Source organism: Bombina bombina, chromosome 3 (assembly GCF_027579735.1).
Source record: "Bombina bombina isolate aBomBom1 chromosome 3, aBomBom1.pri, whole genome shotgun sequence".
Taxonomy (NCBI): domain Eukaryota; kingdom Metazoa; phylum Chordata; class Amphibia; order Anura; family Bombinatoridae; genus Bombina; species Bombina bombina.
Window position 1 is genome coordinate 691,714,787 of NC_069501.1, and position 17,175 is coordinate 691,731,961.

Consider the following 17,175-nt stretch of genomic DNA (forward strand, 5'->3'; position numbering starts at 1 on the left):
TAAATAGCGTGTCACTTGTAATCTAGACCTAAATATAGTTACTGTAGGGGAAGAAATACACTTTTGTTTATTTAATGTAAATATGGTATGCCAAAAACTTGATGAGTTTAATTTTCAATTTTGGAAACCTTAGAGACGTTCCTGGATGACTTTATGTTGGGAAACTTTGCAATGAAGCTTGCTCAATGAGGATGCAAAATCTCTCCATTTAAATTTATTATCAATAAATGGAAAAATAATCTATATAACAGAACAACTGTCTTCAAATTCCATGATCATTAACAGATCCTTTTAATATTTTATTTAGCCATTATTCTGCTACACAATCTTATAAGCATTGTTATCAACATATTTCAATAATTTCTCCTTATATTAAGCACAGGAACATCTATTAAAAACAAACACAAAGAAACACTGTAATTCTATTTTAAATGTTACTGATTTTTTTACTACCATGTCCCTTTATGTATGTATGTATGTATGTATGTATATATATATATATATATATATATATATATATATATATATATATATACCCACGCACATTATTTCAGGAGTGATGCACAAGATATCTTATTTACCTTTAAGTAATTCTTTTAATAGCTTTCAACGGCTGGTGTTACTTTGTGGAGCTTAATTATTGCCTGCACTACAAATTTCAAACATTTAATAAATATATTTGTTAAACGCCAAAATGAAAATTAAGGGTTTCGAAATGTTCACACCGCTGCTAACCTATAAGCTTTAATTATCTCACAGATGAGAGCAGAGATCTGAAAGGTGTTAGCTGATGAATACATTATGCTACCTGTTTAAATACCAAAATATATGTGTAAAACAAGTAGGAATAGAGGGATAATGAAAATATATTTATTTTCTTGTGATTTATTATAAAAAATACAGTATAATAACTATTAGTTTGATATAACTTTAAACTCAACATTTTTCAATTATGCATAAGAAAACGCAGTAACTAAAGCTGGTAAAAATGACATTGAAACTAAGATGAAATTAAAGGGACACTGAACCCAAATTTTTTCTTTTGTGATTCAGACAGAGCATGCAATTTTAAGCAACTTTCTAATGTACTCCTATTATCATTTTTTCTTCGTTCTCCTGCTATCTTTATTTGAAAAAGAAGGCATCTAAGCTTTTTTCTTGGTTCAGACCTCTGGACAGCACTTTTTTTTATTGGTGGATGAATTTATCCACCACTCAGCAATGACAACCCAGGTTGTTCACCAAAAATGGGCCGGCATCTAAACTTACATTCTTGCATTTCAAATAAAGATACAAAGAGAATAAACAAAATTTGATAATAGGAGTAAATTAGAAAGTTGCTTAAAATTTCATGCTCTATCTGAATCACAAAAGAAAAAATTTGGGTTCAGTGTCCCTTTAATGTTTATGCACTACTGGTTTTGCAGTAGGACTATTATAAGCAAGAATATTCCATAAGCATTAAAAAAAAAATAAACATTGAACCAAAATGTTTTTTTTCATGATTTAGATATAGCATAACATTTTAATTCAATTTCCAAGTTACTTCTATTATCCAATGTACATAATTCTTTTGATATGTTTTTTTGAAACGTTAACATGTAGGTTCAGGAGTGTGCACCTATCTGAAGCACTATTTGGCAGCAGTTTTGCAAAAACATAATTTATTTAAGAACTTACCTGAAAAATTAATTTCTTTCATATTGGCAAGAGTCCATGAGCTAGTGACGTAAGGGATATACAATCATACCAGGAGGGGCAAAGTTTCCCAAACCTCAAAATGCCTATAAATACACCCCTCACCACACCCACAACTCAGTTTCATGAATAGCCAAGTAATGAGGTGATAAAATAAGGAGTAAAAAAGCATACAAAAAGAGGAACTGGAAATATAATTGTGCTTTTATACAAAAATCATAACCACCATAAAAAGGGTGGGCCTCATGGACTCTTGCCAATATGAAAGAAGTGAATTTATCAGGTAAGTTCTTACATAAATTATGTTTTCTTTCATGTAATTGGCAAGATTCTATGAACTAGTGACGTATGGGATAGAAATACCCAAGATGTGGAAGACCACAGAAGAGTCACTAGAAAGGGAGGGATACAATAACGACATCTATTTCCACTGAAAAGAAATCCACACAAAAAAATAAAGTTTTTCTCATAAATTTCACATAAATTTCAGGAAAAAAACTTAAATCATAAGCAGAAGAATCAAAACGAGACATCTGCCTGAATAACTTTTCTACCAAAGACTGCTTCAGAAGAAGCAAATACATCAAAATGGTAAAATTTAGTAAATGTATGCAAAGAAGACCAAGTTGCTGCTTTGCAAATCTGATCAACTGAAGCTTCATTCTTAAAAGCCCAAGAAGCGGTGACTGATCTAGTAGAATGAGCTATAATTCTCTGAGGCGGAGACTGTCCCGCCTCCAAATAAGCCTTGTGAAAGCTTTAACCAAGATGCCAAAGAAATGGCAGAAGCTTTCTGAACTTTTCTAGGACCAGATAAAACAACAAATAGACTATAAGTCTTCCTGAAATCTTTAGTAGCTTCAACATAATATTTCAAAGCTTACAACATCCAAAGAATGTAAAGATCTTTCAAGAGTATTCTTAGGATTAGGACCCAAGGAAGGATCAACAATTTCCCCACTAATGTTGTTAGAATTCACAACCTTAGGAAGAAATTCAAATGAAGTCAGGAAAACAGCCTTATCCTGATGGAAAACCAGAAAAGGAGACTCACAAGAGAGAGCAAATAATTCAGAAACTCTTCTAGCTGAAGAGATAGCCAAAAGGAACAATACTTTCCAAGAAAGTATTTTATATCCAGAGAATGGATAGGCTCAAACTGAGGAGCCTGCAAAGCCTTTAAAACAAAATTAAGACTCCAAGGAGGAGAAATTGACTTAATAACAGGCTTGATACAAACCAAAGCCTGAATAAAACAGTGAATGTCAGGAAGATTAGCAATCTTTCTATTAAATAAAACAGAAAGAGCAGAGATTTGTCCCTTCAAAGTACTGGCAGACAAACCTTTATTCAAACCATCCTGAAGAAACTGTAAAATTCTAAGAATTCTAAAAGAATGCCAAGAGAATTTATGCGATGAACACCATGAAATATAGGTTTTCCAAACCCAATAATAAATCTTCCTTGAAACAGACTTACGAGTCTGTAGCAATGAATTAATCACTGAGTCAGAGAAACCTCTATGACTAAGCACTAAGTATTCAATTTCCATACCTTCAAATTTAGTGATTTGAGATCCTGATGGAAAAATGGCCCTTGACACAGAAGGTGTCTCTTTGAGACAGTGGCCAAGGTTGGCAACTTGACAAGATCCACAAACCAAAATCTGTGAGGCCATGCTGGTGCTGTCAGAAACACATGTGATTGTTCCATTATGATCTTGGAGATCACCCTTGGAAGAAGAACTAGAGGCGGAAAGATGCAAGAAGGTTGGTAAGACCAAGGAACTGCTAACGCATCCACCATCTCCGCCTGAGGATCCCTGGATCTGGAAAGATACCTGGGAAGTTTCTTGTTTAGATGGGACGCCATCAGATCTATTTCTGGAAGACCACACATCTGTACAATCTGACAAAATACATCTGGATGGAGAGACCACTACCCTAGATATAAAGTCTGATGGCTGAGATAATCTGCTTCCCAATTGTCTACAACCAGGATATGTATTGCAGAAATTAGACAGAAGTTGGATTCTGCCCAAGAAAGTATTCAAGATACTTCTTTCATTGCTAAAGGACTGTGAGTCTCACCCTGATGATTGACATATGCCACAGTTGTGATATTGTATGTCTGAAAACGAATGAATGATTATCTCTTTAGTAGAGGCCAAACCTGAAGAGCCCTGAAAATAGCACGGAGTTCTAAAATATTGATTGGTAACTTCGCCTCTTGAGGATTCCAAACCCCTTATGCTGTCAGAGACCCCAGACAGCTCCCCAACCTGTGAGACTTGCATCTCTTGAAATTACAGTCCAGGAGGAATGAACAAAGGAGGCCCCTTGAACAATAAGATGATGGTTTAAACACCAAGTCAGAGAGAGTTGAATGTTGGGATCTAAGAATATTAATTGTGATGTCTGAGTATAATCCCTGCACCATTGATTCAGCATGCAAAGCTGCAGAGGTCTCATTTGAAAATGAGCAAAGTGGATGGCGTCTGATGCTGCAGTAATTAGACCTAAAACTTCCATGCACATAGCCACTGAAGGGAATGATCGAGACTGAAGGTTTCGACAGGCAGAAGCCAATTTAATTTGTCTCTTGTCTGTGTCATGGACACTGAATCTATCTGGAAACCTAAAAAGGTGACCCTTGTCTGAGGAATCAAGAAACTCTTTGGTAAATTGATCCTCCAACCATGTCTTTGAAGAAACAACACAAGTTGATTTGTGTGAGATTCTTCTAAAAGAAAAGATTGAGCCAGTACAGTACCAAGATATCATCCAAATAAGGAAACACTGCAATACCCTGCTCTCTGATTACAGATAGAAGGCACCTACAACCTTGGAAAATATTCTTGGAGCTGTCGCTAGACCAAATGGAAGACCGACAAATTGGTAAAGCTTGTCTAGAAAAGAGAATCTCCAGTGGCGTCACTAGGGGGGTGCGGGGTTTTTTTTTTTTGTTTTTTTTTAATTTTATTGAAATTCAAAGAAATATAATGTTGAGATGCATAGATTTTTTTTATTAGAGGGGCTGGCATTTGTGAACATTGGTGGGACTGGGAAAGTTGTAGACACACAATTTTTTTGCCCCTTGAACCAGTGCTGCAATTTCAACAAATAGTTTTCCCGGCTGCTTTTGCTTGTTTGTACTTTGCTTCTCCCCTGCCCAATTTCGCTATGAATGTTGTGGGCATGCCGTGGGGCTTGCAAAGTTGCACTGCTAGCCTAAACCTGCCTGCCTATCTGTGCTCACTGCTCAGTGACATGTGGAGCAGTGGACTCACTCACTGCTGTGCTGTCTCTCTAAACGGGAACTGGGAAATCGTGAGGGGATGCCTGGCACCTGACCGCATGACTGTTTGACACTGTCTCTAAAATGAAGGAGCCACGTATGATGCCCACCAGACCTTTATGGTTACGGTACACTAAGTGCACACTGAACAGGTAGGAGGGCGGGCGGGGGTGGGCAGAGTGCAGAGGTGATTGGCCATAAGAAGCGGTAGGCAGGCGGCCCGGGGCTGTGCACTGACAGACTTGGAACAGAGTCAGAGAGCAGAATTTTCATAGTTTGCGTGCCTAAACCTTTTCTTTAGTGATTTATTTTAGAGTGTTCTGTTTATCTTTCATTTGATGCTCTGCTGAGCATCAGAAACTGATAGTGGTCTGGACGAATCAGAATGTGAAGATATGCATCCATTAAGTCTATTGTGGACATATAATGACATATAATGACATATAATGACCTTGCTGAAAAAAAGGCAAAATAGTCCTTATAGTCACCATCTTGAAAAATCCTTACAAAGTGATTAAAACATTTCAGATCCAGAACTGGTCTGAATAAATGTTCCTTCTTCGGGATAATAAATAGATTTGAATAAAAACCCAAACTCTGTTCCAGAAGTGGAACTAGTACAATTACCCCTGAAAACTCCAGATCTGAAACACATTTCAGAAAGGCCTGAGCTTTCACAGGATTTGTTGGAATGTGAGAGAGAAAAAAACCTTCTCACAGGAGGTCTTATTCTGAAACCTATTCGATACCCTTGAGAGACAATATTCTGAATCCAATGATTCTGAATGGAACCTGCCCAAACATCTTGAAATAATTTCAAATCTGCCCCCCAACAGTAGAACTGGATTGAGGGCCGCACCTTCATGCAGTTTTGGGGGCTGGCTTTGGTTTCTTAAAAGGCTTGGATCTATTCCAACTCGAAGATGACTTTCAATTGGAGCCAGAGTCCTTAGGGGAAGGAGTGGTTTTCTGTTCTCTATTTTGACAAAAGGAACAAAACCGATTAGAAAGTCTAGTTTTATCCCTAGATTTTTTATCCTGGGGCAAAAACTCCCTTCCCCCAGTAATAGTGGAAACAATAGAATCTAACTGAGAACCAAACAAACTATTACCATGGAATGATAGAGATAGTAACCTAGATTTAGATACCATGTCAGCATTCCATGACTTGAGCCATAAAGCTCTTCTAGCTAAAATAGCCAAAGACATATTTTTAACATCAATCTTAATGATATCAAAAATAGCATCACAGAGAAAATGATTAGCCTATTGAAGCAAACTAACAATGATAGACAAATCAGAATCTTTTTCCCGCTGTGCTAAGCTATCCAACCAAAAATTTGATGTAGCCGCAACATCAGCCATAGAAATGGCAGGACTGAGAATAAAGCCATAATGTAAATAAGCTTTCCTAAGATATGATTCAATTTTCCTATCTAAAGGATCCTTAAAAGAAGTACTATCTTCCATAGGAATAGTAGTACGCTTAGCAAGAGTAGAAATAGTCCCATCAACCTTAGGGACTTTTTCCCAAAACTCTAAATTCACCACTGGCAAAGGGTACAACCTTTTAAACCTAGAAAAAGGAACAAAAGAAGTACCAGGCTTAGACCATTCATTAGCAATCACATCAGAAATAGCATCAGGAACAGGAAAAACCTCAGGAGTAATCACAGGAGGTTTATAAACAAAATTTAAACATTTACAGGATTTGTTATCAAGAGGACCAGACTCCTCAATATCCAAAGCTATCAATACTTCTTTAATCAAAGAACAAATATAATCAATTTTATAAGTTTAATAAGTTGATATTATAAGTTTAATAAGTTGATTTACCAATGTCAATGTCTGAAACAGGATCTTCTGAGTCAGAGAGATCCTCATCAGAAGTGGATATATCAGTATGTTGTCGGTCATTACAAAATTCATCAGTATCATTAAAAGACCTTTTACATTTATTAGAAGGTAGAATAGCAGACATAGACTTCTGTATTGCATTAGCAATATCATTTTTCATATCAACGGAGATATCATGTAAATTAGATGTTGAAGGAACAACACATACTGTACTAGTACTAATAGAAACATTTTCTGCATGCAAAAGCTTATCATAACAACTGTTACATACTACAGCCGGAGATATAGGGGCATATCTATCAAGCTCCGAACAGAGCTTGACGGCCCGTGTTTCTGGTGAGTCTTCAAACTCGCCAGAAACACAAGATATGGAGCAGCGATCACAAAGACCGCTGCTCCATAACCCTGTCCGCCTGCTCTGAGCAGGTGGACAGGAATCACCACAATTGAACCTGATCGAGTACGATCGGGTTGATTGACACCCCCTGCTGGTGGCCCATTGGCCGCGAGTCTGCAGGGGGCGGCGTTGCACCAGCAGCTCACAAGAGCTGCTGGTGCAATGCTGAATACGGAGAGCATATTGCTCTCCACATTCAGCGATGTCTTGCGGACCTGATCCGCACTGTCGGATCAGGTCCGCAAGACATTTGTTAAATAGGCCTCAGTATCTCAGCTAGCTAGCTAACAACAGATACACTTAGCTTTGGTAGAACAATGTTCAGACAGCAGGGTTCCTACAGCAGCTTCTGAGACAGGATCAGATTGTGACATCTTGTAAAATGTAAAAGAAAAAATAACATTTAAACAAAAAAATATCTTATTTCCTCATATAGCAGTTTCAGGAATGGGAAAAAATGCAAATGCTAAAATAGGCAAAAAAGCAAATAGCATAGCCTTCTGAGCATAAAGAAGGCAAGGAGCATATAGGAAGTGGGGTAAAGTAAAACCAAAAATTCTTTGGCGCCAAGTATGAAGCACAACGCAAAAGGAAGTATAACATTTTTTTGGGCGCCAACAAGCATCCGCAAATGACACAACTCGCATCATAACAGACACAACTTCGAGCCAAACAACCTAGTGTCAACGAAGACGCAGGAAATGACGAACTTGCATCATTATAGGTGCACATTCGCGCCAAAAAATTCACACACCAAGAATTAACACAATAAATAACAGCATTTTGCGCCCTCGCAAGCCTAAATTTGTCTGCAAATTTTAAAGAAACAAGTCAAATTGGAAAAGAGACCAAACCCCAGGTAAGAAAATATTAAAAAAATAACTTCCTAAAACATGATTTCCATACTAAAACTACTAGACTGCAAAGGGAAATACAGGTAAACATAGACATGACTCATGGCAAATATAAGTAAACACATATATTTAGAACTTAATATAAATACATAAAGCGCCCATCCACATATAGTAGATAGCCAAACCAGTACTGAAAACCAACAGCAGAGGTAATGGTATAAGAGTATATCGTCGATCTGAAAAGGGAGGTAGGAGATGAATCCCTACGACCGATAACAGAGAACCCTTGAAAAGATTTCCCATGAGTGAAACCATAAAATCAATAGGCGATACTCTCTTCACATCCCTCTGACAAACACTGTACTCTGAGAGGAACTGGGCTTCAGAATGCTTAGAAGCACTCATGATAGAAGAAATCATAAAAAACAAGCACAAACTTACTTCACCACCTCCATAGGAGGCAAAGTTTGTAAAACTGATTTGTGGGTGTGGTGAGGGGTGTATTTATAGGCATTTTGAGGTTTGGGAAACTTTGCTCCTCCTGGTAGGAATGTATATCCCATACGTCACTAGCTCATGGACTCTTCATGGACTCTTGCCAGTTACATGAAAGAAAATATTTTTATCAAGGTTACACATTTGCAAGAGCATTAGATGGTAGCAGTGTTTTCTGCCATGTAGTGCTCCAGACCCATGCATGCTACCTAGATATGCTCTTCAGCAAATAATACTTCAGATTACTTTTTGGTACAATTGTATGCTCTACCTGAATTGTGACAGAAAAATGTAGGGTTTCATGTCCCTTTAAGCTTTACTCTCCATAATCATGAAAAAAGTTAGCTTTACTGAGCAATAAAAACCTAAAAAAGAGATAACTGTATCATTGTATGACAGTTTCTCGTCTACAAATAAAAAGCATATTACTATTTAACATTTTCTCAATATTTCACTAAAACAAAAAAAATAAAAAATACATATAAATGAAAAGTAAAACAGGCTCTAGCTTGGGGAAAAAAACATCACAAGTGACTCAGGACCAAAACTCACCAGCATGGAGAAAAATCTCACAAAATCTTTGTGGCCTTTTCTTTTTTTTAGTATTGTATCACAATCTAGGGCTCCATGTACGAAGCAGCAAAAGCTACTCCGGAGCCCTTGCAGGGAAGGTTTACATATGCGAGTCTGCTTCCCGCAATGTAAGAAACAGCGGTCATTAGACAGCTGCTTCTTACACCCTATGCCACCTCTGAGGTGGCGAGGGAAAATCAAAGAGAGCTCACTCGCTCTTGGTGATTGTCAGCCCCTTCAGTTGCGCGATTGGTCGCGCGAATGAAAGGGCAGGCATTACACACTATGATGAGTGTGTAATGATACATACGAGCAAGCGGATCAACAGATCCCGCTGCCTGTGTGTAGCGAAGGTGGGCAGACAGCTTTGCGAGTTAAAAAGCTGTCCGTCTGACGCTTAGTACATGGAGCCCGTATGTGTCTCTCCTTCACATCCAACACATTGCTACAAATAAAGCTCTCACGCTAAAAATTGCCTTTCTAAAATTCTTTGAGGTACCTCTCAGTACTGAGACATTTTAGAACTGAGAGCTTTAGGTAATTGGGCCCTTGGTATGCAGAGGTTAATAAAATATAGAGCAACCTATGTCATGAAAATCATATAAGCTACAACCATAATTAAGGTTGCATATAAGATTTTAATGCATATATTTTAAAAAAAATGTGAATTTATATTATAGATACAAACAGGTTTAAGTACAATGTTTAAGAAGAAAAATAACCCTGCTGGGTTTGGTAAATGCTTTTTTATATATCAATCTAACGTAATGAAACAAGAGATTAAGAAAAAGTCAGTATAACAGTTACAGACTAATTACATGAAGGTTTTCATCACAATAAATAAACATCATCATTGTCTGTTCATCTTTGTGCTTTGCCAGGTGCCATATTTGGATGTTGCATCCATATAAAAACAATTGGAAACACAAGGAAAAGTATACAGTCCTGGCATGTTTTTATGTTCTCCTTCAGTCATATACATTTTTAGTATGGTGACTAAGGACCTCTTGAGTCATAGAAGTGTTAGGATTCTGGTCGGATCCACATTAAATATCTTCCAAAATAATCTATTGACATTAAAAGGTTTGTAACCAGTCTACCTCCAGTGACATGAAAATATTTATCAATATAGAGCTTATAGTCCATGCTTTATAGAAAAAAAAATGTTTTTTCCAAAAATATGAACAGTTTAATCTTTGCTTGTGCTCATTGAACATTATTGCAAGAGTTGTGCAACATTCATCACAATGCAACCTCAAACAAAATACAGGAATGACATTTTATTCTGATAATATTAAAGGGACATTAAATACTAAATAAATGCTAGATAAAGGATGCATTCAAAGAAAAGATTAGTTTGAGAATAACATGTAGATATATTTTTTAAAGTTTCATTAGTTGTTTAAATCGTGACAAAATAAGTGTAAAGTTTTAATATCTATAAAACAATGGGAGCTGCCATGTTGTAACTTAGGTTACTTTCTCTGCTGTGGCCAATTAGGGACAGTTGTAAATAGGTCACTAGAGTGTACAGCCAATGGCTGTGTGGAATATAACAGTGTTCTGCACTTCCATTTCTAACAGGAACTGAAAAGCTCTCAATTTTAGAATGGAATTACAGGAAAGGGGTAAAAAATAAATAATGAAAGTATATTCCAGTGTGTTTTTTATATACAATGTATGATTTTGTATTACCATCTCAAAGTGTTTAATGTCCCTTTAACAAGCACTTCATTGTAAACCTTTGCTTTGAATAAAATGAAAAGAAATAGCATTGTACAGTCAGTCCACCAATATGTTCTAGGTGAAAAAATACATAAACAATATATTTGGGTATGTTTATTTTCTAACAGATGAAACAAATAATTCTAGCATGAGATAAATAAACAGCTAACAACAAAATATGAATCACTTAGCATTTTTGTATAATGTAATGTAAACCTAACCGAGAAACCATTAAGAAGCATTTAGATTCTCTTGGTAGCCCCAAGGCAATTCAAGTCAGTAAAAATATCTTGGTAGTGAGGCCATGGGAGCTGAAGGGTTTTGTTTGCCAGCTTAAGTTAAAAATATTTCTATCATTCTACTGGGAACAAATAAATATGTATCTTCAGATAATGACAACTTCGTACCGAGGGCTGAATTACAAATGGCAAGTGTATAGCTAAGTACCATACTGCGAGTGGTCTATTTATAAAGGCAGGGGAATTTCATCAGAGAATAATAAAATTGCATTATGAATGTTGCTTGACCACAGTTCACTAGTTTGATAGGCAATATAGCAAACTGAAATATCTCAGCACAGTCCATACTTCTTTGAGAACATTTTATAAAGACACACAAAGTGTAAGTTGTCTGGATGTGCAGTTGTTTGAAACTTAATGTTCTATTTTTTGTGGATGTTTTTTTTTTCTTTTCTAAAATAGAAAAACATTCATAGACAGTAGGCACTGCTACGCCCATGCCTAATGTTTTTATTTATTTATTTTATTTAGTTATTAGAATATTCCTTATTCTGGTGACCTATGACAAAGTATTAAAGGGACATTGTAGTCATTTTTATTATTATTTCTAAGAAAGGGCATTTCAAAATTATTCTTTTCTCAAACTGACAGAGACATGACCCTTTTCAATAGTAGGGCAGAGACGGTCATCTTTATCAGTGAATTATTTCAAATTAAACTTAAATTGATTTTGTTTAGCATTTTTAAAAGAAAATATTTTAACTTGTGTAAATGCTGTTCTTTCACATATATGATGAAAACTTTTTTTAGTACAATGTCCCTTTAACGTTGAGATTAATATAGACCTCTGCAAATATTTGTTACTGAAATTAAAAATTTAGTTCATAACAAATGCAATAAGTCAATGAAAGTCATTGATAAAATCCATAGCTAGGGATTTTACGTGTTTCCAAAAATAGCCTTACCTTTTTGTGCCTCTTCTGGAATCTCTTTTTTCCAAGCCGTTGGCAAAGGTTGCGATCATTTTCCCTGTCTGAGTCATAATTGTGGTTAATCTTATTCTTTTGCTGCTTATATGACAGCCCATTGGAGAGCACATCCCGTTTCTTCTTACTTAGAGGTGTCTCCTGCTTCACAGTTCGCTCATCTGGCAACAAGGCTCCTTCTTTCTGTTGTGAAAAGAGATGAAAGAAAAATGGTCACTGCCCTGCAAATCTGCTATCAAGACAAAACAATATAGTGGTTAAGACATATAATGAAAATTCCTTTTGTTCAGGCACATTTGGTCGATCTTTTACTGTTATCCTGTCTATACATTACCTTAGATAAACTGTTTTTTTTTCTACTAAGCTATCCCACAGTGATTTGTCAAATAATCTTTTAGCACTTTACAAACACAAAATAATTTAGAAAATGAAATGTCTTTCTAAGTATATATTTCTATATATTAACGTCAAAGCCAGGGTGTCAGAAAAATAACAGACCAGACTATTCTTTGTGTAGAATCCACAATTTAATTTAATGATGTGAGGTGTGTAAAGATGAAAATAATACAGGTTTCCTTTTCATATATATCTAGCAAAGTCATAAAGTGACTGTAAATCCTAGCATTTTTGAAACACTAGGATTTAAATTAACAGTGCTACAGTCAGTATAGTATAAAAAACTTCATGCTGAAAGTTCCTTCATTTGCAGCAAGTTTATGCCAAGCTGAGCGCCTCTGGCTGCCCATGGCAAAAAAATATTTTTCAGTTTGGTGATATTTTCACCTCTTAGCCAATAGCCGTGCGGGCCAATTGGCATTATACTGCATAGCTAGCACACTATTGACTAACAGGACACTATGGACAAAATGAACTTACACAGACACTCAACCAAAAATCACTGTGAAACAAAATACTGTACCCCTGTTGGTCACCATTTCACCCAACCTGACCACTCCATCCTAAACCTCAGAATCAAGATTCTCAGAGGCAACTTCAAAACACCATGGAAAGAAAAACCTTTGATATGAAAATGATAATGCACTTCAACTTGCTAAATTCTGGACTAAATGTGGACTCTGGTTTATTAATCCATTATCAATTTTTTTTTGTAATGTACTTTCATATACTGTAGTCAATTACATTGTATATTCCACACTCTCTATGCATAGGTACGCAGGTAAGCCTATGTCCACACTTTAGTCATTATTATTATTCCCCTTTTTTTCTTTCTTTCCTTTCTCCTTTTTGACTATCTTATATTCCCCTGTATACCTAATTTCCCATGTTTATTCTTATTGATTCCATATTGATTTATAACTTTATGTCAGTATATGCTATGTGTATATCCATATATTTCCCCTGCCTGTTATCTTTTACTGACAATATCTGCCTGTCTCCTAAATCCCCATCATGATTTTTATGACACCCCTCCTCCCCCTGCATTCAGACCTCTGTAACACTTTGTCTTTTTAGCCTGTGTTTTAAGATATAATCTGTAAATTCCATCAAATTGGTCAGTATTGCTTCAGACTTGAAAAAGGAAGACACTCTTGTCATCTTATAAATGTATAGGTCCAATAAAAAAAGTATCATTGCTCAAAACAATACTCTTGTTATTTTGATATTTAAATATATATATGGGTGTGTATAATATCTATCTATATATATGTTATGGGTAAAGTCAGATATTGGGTAATCCTAGGATTACCCAGGTAAAACGGACATCACCCAAGCGACTGTGGGTAAAGCCCAATGTATGATCATAAATCCCCTCAGAGTGCAGAGTCAAAGCATCAAACATATATAGCATACACTGTAATTCCTCCATCTTCACTATCTTTTTTGCCTCCATCTGGGGGATTCATTTGGGGTGGATGCAAGAGGATCGGTGAGCCGTCTGCCTTGAACCCCCTAGGCAGAGGCAAAATAAATAGTGTAGATGGGGTAATTACAGAACATCAGGCTTTACCCACAGCCGCTTTGGTAATATCAGCTTTAAAAATATATATATATTTATAATAATAGATACAATAAAAAATGCATAGGTCAAAATAAATAAGTAAATATATATCTAAAAAAAGTGATATTTGAGTCCAGTCAATTTGGTTTGGTTGCACAGTTACTGGTCAAGATTAATACATTTGTAGCTAACAATTGCTTATTAAAAATATAATGCTTATAGTAGTAGTAGTAATTATACTACTTAGAGTTTACTTAAAATGATTTTGTTAATATAAGTTGATACATTTAGAAATATATACTATTTTATTAACTGATACTTTTAAATGTTTGATATAAATAATTTGTACCTTTACAGAAATTTAGTTTAGTTTCTCTTTTAGGCTCTAAAGTAAAATACTTTGCTTCATAGCTGAAAAAGCAGATTTACTTTTTAAATGTTGGTGGTTGGATTTAAATGCTAACATGAGAAATATATTAAAATGTTGTGCAATAACAGCCAAGATTTACTACTAACAAATAACATTCTACTTAAATTTATCTTCTAGCTGTAAACTGCTTAGGGACATATTCTACGCGCTCTGAACCAGACAGATTATCAGTATCTTGTAAACAAAATCTCAATTGACAGTCTCAGAACACTTTTCTATACATTACAATAGACTAAATCCTTATCTTGTGAACAAGTGACACTGAATTTACTTAAACAAAAATATAGACCTCATATTGAATATTTTGTACAGTTCTGAAGAACATATATTTTGAAAAATATAAATTAAAGTTGTAACTGTTTAAAAGGAGGACCACTTTAATGGTACATGGTCTAAAATATAAAGGAAGAACTCGTGATCTTAAAGGACTACAAAAGACATAATTAAAACTTGATCCAGATAGAGCACACAATTTTAAACAACTTTTAGATTCACATCCATTATCTAATTGTGGACAATCTTTTTATATGCACACTTTGTGAGGCATCAGCTCATACTGAGCATGTGCAAGATAACAGAATATACATATAGGCATTTTGTGATTGGCTGATGGCTGCCATATGATGCAGTGAGAAGGAAAATAAAGCTAACTTTAAAATTTGTGAGCACTTTGAAAAAAAAAAGTTCTTTTACATTGCCTATTTGTTATGCATGTATTGATTATACTATTCTTGTTTTTAATGAAACATAAAACATAGAAACATAGATTATCTAAAAGTATAAACTTATCTAGTTCGTAAGATAGCCTTATGCTTATCCCAGGCATTTTTAAAGTCCCCCACAGTGTTTGTCATTACCACCTCTTGTGAAAGTTTATTCTATGGGGTATATGTATCAATATGTATATGATGCCCCGTGTTTCTGCAGGCTCGCCAGAAACAGCAGTTATGAAGCAGCGGTCACAAAGACCGCTGCTCCATAACCCTGTCCGCCTGCTCTGAGAAGGCGGACAGACATCACCACAATACAACCCGATCGAGTACAATCGGGTTGATTGACACACCCCTGCTGGCGGCCGCGAGTCTGCAGGGGGCGGCGTTGTACCAGCAGCTCTTGTGAGCTGCTGGTGCAATGCTGAATACGGCGAGCGTATTGCTCGGCGTATTCAGCAGGGTCTGGTGGACCTGATCCGCAGTGTCAGATCAGGTCCGCCAGACCTTGATACATATGCCCCTCTGAATCAATCAACCTTTCTGTAAAGAAGTGGTTCCTCAAATTACTCCTGAATCTACTACCCTTCAGCTTGAGATCATGACCTCTTGTTCTTTACTCCGAAAAGGAGTTTGATGTCCCGTGTTTCTGGTTAGTCTTCAGGCTCGCCAGAAACAGCAGTTATGAAGCAGCGGTCACAAAGACTGCTGCTCCATAACCCTGTCCGCCTGCTCTGAGCAGGTGGACAGACATCGCCACAATACAACCCGATCGAGTACAATCGGGTTGATTGACACACCCCTGCTGGCGGCCTATTGGCCGCGAGTCTGCAGGGGGCGGCGTTGCACCAGCAGCTCTTGTGAGCTGCTGGTGCAATGCTGAATACGGCGAGCGTATTGCTCGGCGTATTCAGCAGGGCCTGGTGGACCTGATCCGCAGTGTCAGATCAGGTCCGCCAGACCTTGATACATATGCCCCTCTGAATCAATCAACCTTTCTGTAAAGAAGTGGTTCCTCAAATTACTCCTGAATCTACTACCCTTCAGCTTGAGATCATGACCTCTTGTTCTTTAATATTTATTTTTACGTAAAATACTTGAAGCCTCAGCTTTATTAAGCCCCTTAATCTACTTGAAAGTTGCTATCATATCACCTCTTTCCCCTCTCTCCTCTAAGCTAAACATATTTAGGTCATGATATTTAGATCATGTACCATTTTGGTAACCATCTTTGCACAGATTCCAGTTTGTTTATATCCTTATAGAAATATGGCCTCCAGAACTGCACTCAATACTCAAGATGAGGCCCAACTAATTAGCTGTATAGTGGCATAAGAAGTTTACTATTTCTGCTGCAAATATCTGTACCACTACAACCAAGCATTCTACTGGCGTTACTTTCTACAATACTACATTGTTTACTAAATTTTAAATAATCTGAAATAATAATTCCCAAATTCCGTTCCTCATTTGTTACATTTTCTAAAGTGTCATTGAGTCTGTAATTAAAGTTTGGATTTTTATTTCCTAAATATATATTTTGCACTTTGCAGTGTTAAACTTTAGATTCCAGTCATATGTCCAATCCGCTAATTTTTGTATGTCACTTCTCATTTTGTCAACCCCCCCCCCCAAACATCTACTCTATTATTATTATCAGTTATTTGTAGAGCGCCAACAGATTCCGCAGCGCTAATTCTATTACAAATATTTGTATCATCTGCAATCAGACATACTGTAGTGGTTTTTTAAGACTTAGGGATACTTGTCTAAACTCAAACTTTTTTTTTCATGATTCAGATAGAGCATGCAATTTTAAGCAACTTTCTAATTTACTCCTATTATCAAATTTTCTTCAATCTCTTGCTATCTTTACTTGAAAAGCAGGAATGAAAGCTAAGGGGCTGGCCCATTTTAGGTTTAGCACCTGGGTACCACTTGCTGAATCAGCAAG

The 17,175-nt window shown here is 36.3% G+C and overlaps 1 protein-coding gene across 1 annotated transcript in view; it reads right to left on the reverse strand.

Moving 5' to 3' along the window:
- Positions 1–17,175, reverse strand: part of LOC128652485 (autism susceptibility gene 2 protein-like) — a 598,332-nt gene that overhangs the window by 29,525 nt on the left and 551,632 nt on the right. Inside the window, exon 2 of the mRNA XM_053705421.1 lies at positions 12,101–12,304. Within this exon, the coding sequence (XP_053561396.1) occupies positions 12,101–12,304 (204 nt within the window). The remainder of the gene's footprint in view (positions 1–12,100; positions 12,305–17,175) is intronic.